Source organism: Mauremys mutica, chromosome 2 (assembly GCF_020497125.1).
Source record: "Mauremys mutica isolate MM-2020 ecotype Southern chromosome 2, ASM2049712v1, whole genome shotgun sequence".
Classification (NCBI taxonomy): domain Eukaryota; kingdom Metazoa; phylum Chordata; order Testudines; family Geoemydidae; genus Mauremys; species Mauremys mutica.
The window spans coordinates 184,109,050-184,120,008 of record NC_059073.1 but is presented as its reverse complement, the minus strand read 5'-3'; the positions used below and the strand labels follow the sequence as shown (position 1 = coordinate 184,120,008).

Genomic DNA, 10,959 nt, shown 5'->3' with positions numbered 1-10,959 from the left:
CAGGTCGAGGTAGGAAGGGGTAGGTGCATGGAGATACAGACGACTCATGCCAGATTTGGCCTAGTGTATGGGGAAGGGGCGCTATACAACCATCTGCAGCATTTAAGGTTCAGAGAAGTGGAATGCAATGTTCTGTGCTGAATAAGATCACCCCAGGCAAAAGAGTATAGCCTAAAACAATAGCTCTCAGGGGTGTGAACTGCTCCATTCAGTTCAGTGGGTGTTTTCTTTCGCCTCCTGTGATTTCAGTGTCTGCAAGGCTATGGAATGCATGGAACAGGCCAGTTCCCAGCTCCCCATCCTGGTCTCAGTGCTGTGGGACCAGGTTTTGAATGTGGGACAATAGTGGGGGGAATAGGATTGTAGGAAGTTTTGAGGGCAGAGCTGAAGCCCTTCCCTATATCCTCCACTGAACAACTCTGACCCCTTCCTTGCCTCCCAACATTCCCCTACACTCATCTAACCTCCCCTTTCCTCTAGAAGCAGAACCCCCCCCCACACCACCACCACAAGGCACAGCAAATTGCAAGACAATCTGAATAAGCAGGTGGATTTTAGAGCACCTAAAAAGTCAATGTTTTAAAAATAAGCAGCTCTAAATGTTAACTATAGCAGAGCTGCCGCTCAGTAGTGTAATTGTGGCCACCCAACATGTGACAGGCTATAATCTTTGCAGCTCTGACCATGGCCAGGTAACTCAAGCCAGGAAATACCTTTCTTTGGTGCAGGGACCATGTTCACCTGTGTGTTTGTAGTTTCTAGTGCAACGAGCCCTCAGACTCATGGGGGCATCTGGGCACTACCACAAAATAATTAAAATTACATTTTAATGTGTTCATTAAAATGTAGTCACATCACAATAAAAAGGACAGATTTATTATTACTAATGTGAAAACGGAACTCTTCAAAATAGCAATTTTGTATAGAACCGAGAACTCCAAATGACTACATTAATAAAATCAACCTTGAAGTCAGGAACAACAAAATTAAGGTTCAATGGGCAAACTTATTTCTTCCTCCTTAGTAATATAATTACATGAATACACTATTTCTAAAATGCATATTATGGTATAATAGGGTCAACTGCTTTCTGAGCACCCCTAGTAGTCAGGGCTGCCTCTGCAGTGCCCTGCCTCTCTTTTCCCCTTCTTCAGGGCTTCTTAAACTACACACATAGAATCATAGAATATCAGGGTTGGAAGGGACCTCAGGAGGTCATCTAGTCCAACCTCCTGCTCAAAGCAGGACCAATGCCCTTCATCAAGCCTGACCTTAAAAACCTCTAAGGAAGGAGATTCCACCACCTCCCTAGGTAACCCATTCCAGTGCTTCACCATCCTCTTAGTGAAAAAGATTTTCCTAATATCCAACCTAAACCTCCAGCACTGCAATTCGAGACCGTTACTCCTTGTTCTGTCATCTGCTACCACTAACAACAGTCTAGATCCATCTTCTTTGGAACCCCCTTTCAGGTAGTTGAAAGCAGCTATCAAATCTCCACACACACCCCCCAATTCTTCTCTTCTGCAGACTAAACAATCACAGTTCCCTCAGCCTCTCCTCATAAGTCGTGCTCCAGCCCCCTAAACATTTTTTTTGTTGCCCTCTGCTGGACTCTTTCCAATTTTTCCACATCCTTCTTGTAGAGTGGGGCCCAAAACTGGACACAGTACTCCAGATGAGGCTTCACCAGTGCCAAATAGAGGGGAATGATCACATCCCTCGATCTGTGGCAATGCTCCTACTTATACAGCCCAAAATGTCGTTAGCCTTCTTGGCAACAAGGGCACACTGTCGACTCATATCCAGCTTCTCGCCCACTGTAACCCCTAGGTCCTTTTCAGCAGAACTGCTTCCTAGCCATTTGGTCCCTAGTCTGTAGCAGTGCATGGGATTCTTCTGTCCTAAGTGCAGGACTCTGCACTTGTCCTTGTGGAACCTCATCAGATTTCTTTTGGCTCGATCCTCTAATTTATCTAGGTCCCTCTTTAGCCTATCCCTACCCTCCAGCATATCTACCACTCCTCCCAGCTCAGTGTCATCTGCAGTCTAAAGGAAAGAAGTTACTCACCTTGTGCAGCAACAATGGTTCTTCGAGAGATGTGTGTCCTGTGGGTGCTCCTCTGCATGTGTCTGCATCCCCGAGCTGCTGATCGGAGATCTTCTGTAGCAGTGTCTGTTGGGTCTGCACATGCGCTCTCTCTCCTTGTGTCGCACTACAAGGTTAGCCAGCACACGTGGGCTAACTCCTACCACAAAGTCATAGCAAGAACTCTGAAGTAGAGGGGAGGAGGGCAGGCAGTGGAGCACACATAGGGACACACATCTCGAAGAACCATTGTTACTGCACAAGCTAACTTCTTCTTTGAGTAGTGTCACGATGGGTGCTCCACTGTAGGTGACTCCCGAGCAGTAACCCCCTTGGAGGGCTGGGACTTCAGAGTTGGGTTGGTCACAGATGATAGTACTGTGGAACCAAAGATGGCATCAGAGGCAGAGTCCCCAGTGATCACATAATGTTCTGCAAAGGCATGGACTGATGCCCATGTCGCCACTCTGCTGATCTCTGAGATGGGGACATCCTTAGAGAAGTGACAGATGAGATCATTCTCATGGAATTTTGTTCTGATTTACACTTGATGCAACAATAACTTCAAAGGGATTGAGAATGGTGCAACTTGGGGCAAAAACTGCCCTACTACCTTCTTTAGGATCCACCTTCTCCAAGAAGCAGGGAGAAACATGTTTTGAAAGCTGCAATTTTTGTTTTTGTAGAAGCTGCCGCTAAAGCCATTAGACTTAGGAGTTGCTCCGCTTTAAAAATTTATTCTGACATTTACACTGAATGTTCAACTTTATTACACCCCAGTCTGTAGATAATTTCAAATGCAGACTGAATGAATGCAGTGCTGTGTGTGTGGACAGCCACTGTCAGTAGAAGACTTTTTAGGATTCTCAAGTGTTAGGTCCTTATATGGTAAGGGGTGGTGCCCAATAAGAACATACCAACTTAACTACTTGTATCTCTTAAAAAGATGATGTAGTTCAACAATAAGCTACATTTGGCACACTTTTACCATTTTTATTACATAATTTAGTTCAATGTTGTCAGCTCAAATAGCTTTTGGGTGAGATTTTCCTTGAGAATAATTTTTATTTTAAGTTAGAAATTGCAGCATGCAGAGCAAATACAAAAGATAGGCCATTGAAAAGAGATACGGTGCAAGATCTTCTGATGCACCAAATATTTTCAGCATTTGACAAATTCCTCAGAAGTAGGTATTCTTCTTGAAAATTTTGGTCACATGTATCCAGAGTTGATCATACTCCTTTGGCATCAAAAGGCTGGTTGTCAACTGGGCCGAATTAATCTGTGGTATAGTTTACTATAGTGTGAACTACTGAGTCACTAAATCCCTCTGGTTATATTAGCAAATTGCCCTCCAACCAGCAAAAAACACCTTGGGTTCATAGGTTGTGATCCACTTCCTATAGAACCTGGTTCCAAAATTTAATATAAATAAAGAGGTCTCACAATAGCATAGTATATTTTTGATTATTGAATACAAACATTTATTTGTACTGGTTCCTAATTAAAAGGAGACGGGTTAGCACTGATCATGGACACTTCCCTCGCATGGACACATAGGAGAAAATAATAGACAGGTTTTAGTCATCCGGAAAAATCATTTTAAGGTCTTCTCAGTAACTGAGCACACTACTCTGTTCACTGCATACTGTAATTTGGGAACCTTTTGAAGACAGCTTAATCGGAAGATGTTACATTTGCTAAAAAGGTCTGTATCAAATACATATAACCATACACTACTGGCCTTACCAAGCTGGAATATTGCAAGCTTGAACTTCAGCCTTCACATCTGTTTTAAAGATGAGAGCAACCGCAAAGGCTGTATTTGACCATTTCTGTTTTATGGTCATTTGAAATGCTCTAAAATTGTGCTTTGTGATACCAGATTACTATAATTTCTGTTCCCTATAAGAAATTGTACTGAAAACACCATTAGAGAGGGCATGAACTGCTGCTAAGCATCAACTATTAGTCTCCAGGGCATCCAGTAGTTATTGTACCTATTTGGACAATTACATCCAGGAATCCACTCAAATTTACCATAATCCTTATTCAGTTCAACTATGCTTTTATTCAACCATTAACAAAGACCCATACTTATTTTAAACATTCAGCACAGATTTTTATTTCAAAACATATTAAACATTATGTTTACAAAGGACTATGGCGTGCATACAATACTGTGTTAAAAGCTTTTAATAGCTGCTACAGGAAACCTATTTGCTAGGAAACAAAATGTTCTGAGTAGTCAAAAATAAATTACGTTTTTAAATAATTATTCAGTCTACTCAAGAGTTCTTACCAATAGCAACTGATATTTCTGTTGTTCCACCACAGACAGGCACAGGGATTATCTTTTCAAACTATTATACACGCAGTAACCATTACTATAAATTACCAGTTCAGGTATTATTACTTTAGCACGCAATTCTTATTCTGAAGATGTATCACATGTTAATTTACACACAAATTTGTCATGACAATGGGCAGTAGAAGTTACTTCTCCAAATCCCCACAAATAACTTGAAATTGGAATGCACACCTCAAGTCAGGCACAATAACCGATGCTTTGTAATTCAACACATCTGTGGTGACATTAACCAAACTAGTCTTAGAATCCAATATTATACAGTTTCTTTGGATTTATGTTTTCGACAAACTAACATATACAGAAAAGAAGCTATGCTGCTCTCCTACCAAAACACCAAATATTGGTGAGTACATATGGTAATTGCTTATCTCTTACTCAGTACAAAAACAAAAAAAAAGTCTTAACTTTCACTGAATGCTGCAGAGTAACATTTTATTACATTTTTAAAAAGGTGAACATTTGACTGAATTTAATGCATGTGAAATACATCAGATTGACGACACTGGAGACCGAAGACATCCATCCCCAGAGCAAGTCAGTCACGGGCAGTAAGAAAGCAATAATCTTCACTGACACTGCTTTGACAAGGGACTTCTAGAAGAGAGGTGCTCTGGGCTGAGACTAGCAGCAAAGAGTCAACTGTGGTGGTTTTATTTATTATTCCAGCACCAAGACCTGGATGTCAATTTGTTTTTTCATTGAACAGACTTTTGTTCTGATGTAACTCTGTATCATGCTATTACATTCTGTCAAAGCCTTGTGCAGGGAATGAAAATTACTTTTACTAGAAGTCAAAGACTTGTTATAGTTCACCCTCATCCAGTGACGAAAATAAAACAAAACACCAAAAACAAACCACACACACACACACAACCAAGACTGGACTGAGTAAAACAGTTTTAAATTCAACAGACTGAAAACCCATCCGAGCCATAAAATGAATGCTGTATTCCATTGGAAAGGTGTCAGATCTATTTTCCTCCCCCACCTGCTTTAATTCCAACATGATTCTAAATGCTGCCATCTTCAGTACTAGAATATAAGCACTTAAGCATGTGCTTAAGTCCATCACTATTTAGGGCAGCACTGAAACACACACATGGCTTTAATACAGACTTTAATGGGATTTGCTTAAATGTTGCCCTAGATAGAAATGCTTTCCTGAATCAGACCGACTGCTGTAGCAGCATACCCTCTGAATCTTGGAATCTATTTTACAAAAGGCATAAAGCAACAATTTCCAATTCTAGTAATTCATAAATACCAGATACTAAAATGTCATCCTATAAGTGGGGGAGAAAAAAAGAGTAACAACATTTGGGGATTTGAAAGCCTGATATTTCATGACCTATTAAGGCTAGAAGTGCTCTGGTGGACCAGTGCAATTACTGTCAGGACCAATAGGCTCTACATTCTGGTTCTTGAGCTGTTACTAGAAAGACTGGTGTTAACTAGTTTTGTACCGCTATTACATCAGAACAATTTATTTAGTCACCTGATCAGATATTTGCTAGTTTCTCCCCAGTCTCTTTACTTATTTATTGTATACCGTATATAGACAGTTCCAGAAAATGTTTATTTCTACTATATACACAGGCAACACAACATTTTATTCCTAGGAATCACAAAAGAAAGTTTGTCAGTTAAAAATAATTTGAAGAAAAAACAGACTATGTATACACTTAAAAAATACCCCGTAATGTGGAATCCTTGAATATGCTCATTACTTCTGATTTTTAAAAACACTTAGCTCATTTTTCACGCTTCATAAAATACCTGCTTTACCTTCACAGAATACCTGTACACATTCATCATAAAGCATGAAGGAACCTAACAAACTGACAGTAAGAAACAATGCCCAATTAAAGATCAAATACACATGACTTTACAAACTTTAGACCATTTTTTTCCCACAGAAAACTTGAGAATGAAAGGGGAATTGCATTGGTACATTCTGTAATTCACTGGAGTGCCCAAAGAGGAAGAGAAAATACTGTTTTTACTCTCATATAATAAACCAAATAAGAGAAGTGAGTTCTGGAGAAGATCCATCTGAAGGTTTAAGGCATGTCAACTGTAACTAGGAGAGTGGAAACCATTATTCTCTCTTTTAAGACTACAGGCTTCCCTGAAACTGTCTACAGAAAATTAAATGATGTTGTTGATGTTAACCATAAAGTCTTCTAACTTTAATTAAAAAAAAAAAATACACATCTTTAATGCAAATGCATTAAAAAAACCTATAGTTTATTTTCACAGTAGTGACCATGAGTCTAGCATTGTGCTCTGAAGTGAGGGTGTCTGCGCCTAAGCAGACACATCACACACACAACACAAACAGTCTATATATGTATGAAGGTGATGGTGGGCCATTCTGCCACGCGGGGACGTGAAGTGCCATCTTGGACACTTGTATCATGGTGTCCTTCCAGCCTCACTGTATTAAGTCTACTGGGGAGGCAGCCTTATAAGTAGTCTAATGACCCTAGAGCCAGGAATTAGCACTGCAGCAATATTTTTCTAAAGATGAAGAGTTTAACCTTAACTGTGGACCCAATTTTCTTACACATTTTTTACAAAGGTGTTATTGCTGAATTTAGGCTCGATCTTTTTAATAGAGGATTTAACATTTTTGCTGTATTAACTTTTTTTTTTTGGAAATTAAGATAAACATACTGAATGCTAACACTGGAGACAGCAGTTAAATTTTCTACAACTTTTTTTATTGCAGTCTGCAGTTTTGTAAGATATTACTGGTTTCATAATCCAATAATCATTAACTACAATTCACGTGCCTAAACACTCCAATTTAATAAAAAAGGAGGAAATAAATCTACTGAAATGTATGCTAAAAACCATTAGTACGATAGAGCTATTGATAACTTAGTACTTAAGATAAATCTAATGTGCTAGAAAAACCATGACAGCATCATGGCTGACACACCTTATGTTGTCATCATTATTTCACTGCTGAGTACCATCTCATGACAACCAATAAAAATAAGCATTCCTTTAACAACTCATTAAAATGACTGATTTTGTACTTGCACACAGAGTGTTTAATTTGACTATTATTCTAGAAACACTTTATTATGGTAATGCCAAGAAGATCCAGACTAAATCCTCATTGTGACAGAGGCTATAAATATGGAGTAGAGGGAGGGCCCTATTCAGAATGCCACTGCACAAAGAAGGGTCTATAAATCATATTTCCTGGGATCTATAACTGGGTTAAAAATTACTCAAAGATGTTTCTTTTCATACAAAGGATCATATTTAGAATTGTCCTCCCCCCCCCCTTTTTTTTTCTTTTTTAAAAGAATAACATGGATAAAATTAGTTTGGTAATTTTTAAGTTGCTGGAAAGTTGATTTTAAAAAAACCCAACACATTTCAGATGTATGTTTCCACAAATGAAAATGGATGTTAAAAATGAAAATGTGCAGGTCATTAGTTCCTGGTGACAATTTGTTTTTTGAACACTAACAGACATTATGTTAAAAACATATACTTTTCCATAAGGCATCTATATGTAAAGATTCTGATTTTTTACATTTGTTAAGCAAGCATGTGGGTGATTGAGTATTTTGACATGGTAATTTTAAAAGCAGAGTTTACTCATTATTATATTGTCATTGAGCCTCATGGCTCAAAGGGATATGGGACACAGCCTTTGTTTCTCAGATACAGACATGGCACAAAGTATGGGATCTTAAATCTAGGTTTACCATGCATTTATAGCTTTCCTATTGTGTTATTAATGGCAAATATTAGTTGAAGTTGGAGACTGGAAGCCTCAAGTATTCCTTTTAAAAAAATGCATACATAAAAACAAATAGACAATGCGTATCGTATCAATGCTAAACACACTGATGGATTTTTTTTCACATTGGGAAAGGAACATTTCAAAATAGCAACAACATGTCTTCTCAGTTTATTAATTTTTTTGCTATTATTGAAGATACTTGTGTTTGAAAAAGAACGCTCCTCATATCAGAGATTCTTCTCTGTGACTATAGTAAAGAAATCAACCTTTGTTTATGAGATCACTATCTGGTAGCATGGAAATGACTGACATCACAAATTCAGTAAGTCAGGGTTATGAAAGATCAGGTTAGATGTGAACATGCTATCTATGTAGAAAACACTTACCACAATCTTTAATAGTGAGCAAAAAGCAACAAGAGAAAAGTGTAAAAATATTAAAGCTTGTGGATTCTTGTTAGTTGTATACATTTTAAAGCATTTTTCTCTCAAGTGACAACCCTTTTCAAAAGTTGCCTGGGTACACAATGACTTGATTAACCAAAACAGATATGTAATGCTGCTCAGCATGGTAGCATACACTAATATAACAGAACGTAGCAATTTCCCCAAGAGCAATTATAGTCTATCATTAATATACTGGTCTGTATACTACAGGAATATATTGATACTCTTAGTGAGAGCCTGACTTTTTCCAAAATTGTCATTTATGAAACAAAATGATGTTGAATAATGTAAAGAGTCTAACTTTGTTCCACAGAAGCAAGGAAATTCAAAGTTAGGACAGTTACTCCATCCAGAACTACACATATTGTGCCCATGCATTGCAGCACACTGAACTGATCTCAAAACACTGCAATACATAGGGCACAAAGGATCCAATCTTAGAAATATTATCTATAAACAATGTATGGTCATGTCAAAAAACTAGTAGCTATCTATAACAACCTCTCTCACTTGGGTTGAACCAGATCCCTGGGACTGGGTATGGACAGATTTGTACTATAGCTGTTTTATAATGCAAGGAGAGATGAAGTGCATGACATGGCCTGTATTTTGTATAATCAGAAGAAGAAACCCTGCTATAAAGTCAAGGTAGAGTCACTCAGGAATGGAATGGTTTTGCTCTGGTATTAAAAAAAACAAAACAAACAAAAAAAACCATACCACCTACATAGCATCTTATTTGTATTGTACCTGGTGTCGGATGATCTGAGTGTATTCTTTGACCAAGTATTTGGGGTAAAAATTTTTGCTCACGTATTTGTCTTTTGAGTCTAAGAACTTACACAAAAAAGAATGTAATTACTTTTTGGTGCCAATAAACCACTATTTCAAACCTGCATCAATAACCAAGGTATGAAAAGCCTTCAGTGCCACTAAAACTGCAATTTAAGGTCAACTACAGTTTGGGGGGAAAAGAGAAAAAAATGCTCTAGTGTACTTCAATTTGATGCCCAGGACAAGAACACATTTTAGGAATTTGAGATCTCTGCTTGTCTTGTGCTTTCCCCCTCCCCCATCATCTCTCACCTTCTTGATTATTACTTCTCAATAAATGAGAATAAAAAAAAGTGTGTGAACATCAGCATCTTCCAAATACTGTAATTAGATATGGTAATCCAAGATTACTTCTGCCTGGAAATATTTAAGTCCTTTGGTTAAATTTGGCAAGAATCCATTGGGACTTTGTGTACATCATCTTACTGAAACCCGAGTGCATTAAATTAAGCTTTACCAATAAATCGAAACAGAATACTAAGTTTAACTGCAAAAGTGAACTCAAGGATTAAATTGTTTTTACAAATACTCCTATTCCACGTGAGGATAACCTACACTTAACACAATCTTCAAGTGGAAGCATCACTCCCTGACAGCATAAACACTATTAGTGTATACATAAATAAGCTTCAAGTGTTATTAATTGAATGGTGACTGTCACACCTCTCAAAAGAAATGTTTTGAGAAGCAGCAGATAATTATACTATATTTTCTTTTAATAGCAGGTGCTTCACACCTTTAAAAGTTTTAGCATCTCTACAAGTAAATACACCCTTTGATCAACTAAAGATTTCAGCAACAAAAGACTTGGGGATTTAACTTGTTTAAAATTACTAAAAGTCTAACAATGCAAACTTCCAAAGAAAAAAGCCAAGTTAGTCATTTCAGCAGATGGCATCCTTGATTCAGTTGGTATTACTTGTTCTTCTTGTATGAAGAAAAAAACTACACACAAGGCATCTGATCTTTAAGTCTGTGTGTTAATATGCAAAGTGATGGGAAGCAGACAGTCTCTCTTGCAAAGGCAAAGTGCTTAATAATGTAAGGCCAGCAGATGTGAGGGTTTATTTTAAACTGTGCTTCACTATGAGCTGTCACTAGGCACAGCTGGAAGAGGGACAGAAGGCCACGACTGTTCTGAACTCAATCCAGGTAGAAGAGAGTGACAACTTCATGTTGATCAGGTGCAAGATGGTGTAAATCTCACTCTGTGGCTATTTTCATCTCTTCAGGACTCTCTCTAGATGGCCTGAAAGAAAATATTCACTTACTGAGGGAGAGCAAACAAAGAAAGGGAAGATGATGATAAAATGCATCGTTGCAAGATTATCGTATATTGTGAGACTGCATAAACATGGAAAGCTTTAGAACATAACTGCAAAACTAGACAGAAATTTGCTATGGGACCTAATCTTTATTTTCTGTTCATGTGAGTGGCCACCATTGGAGATAC

General features: G+C 38.0%; 1 protein-coding gene across 2 annotated transcripts in view; it reads right to left on the bottom strand.

Moving 5' to 3' along the window:
• Positions 1 to 4,189: 4,189 nt before the first annotated feature.
• TMEM245 (transmembrane protein 245) overlaps positions 4,190 to 10,959 on the bottom strand; it is a 135,619-nt gene continuing 128,849 nt past the window's right edge. For both annotated transcript variants that reach the window (XM_045004623.1, XM_045004622.1), the window contains one exon: positions 4,190 to 10,755. In XM_045004623.1, coding sequence (XP_044860558.1) covers positions 10,710 to 10,755 — 46 coding nt within the window. In that variant the 3' untranslated portion in view covers positions 4,190 to 10,709. The remainder of the gene's footprint in view (positions 10,756 to 10,959) is intronic.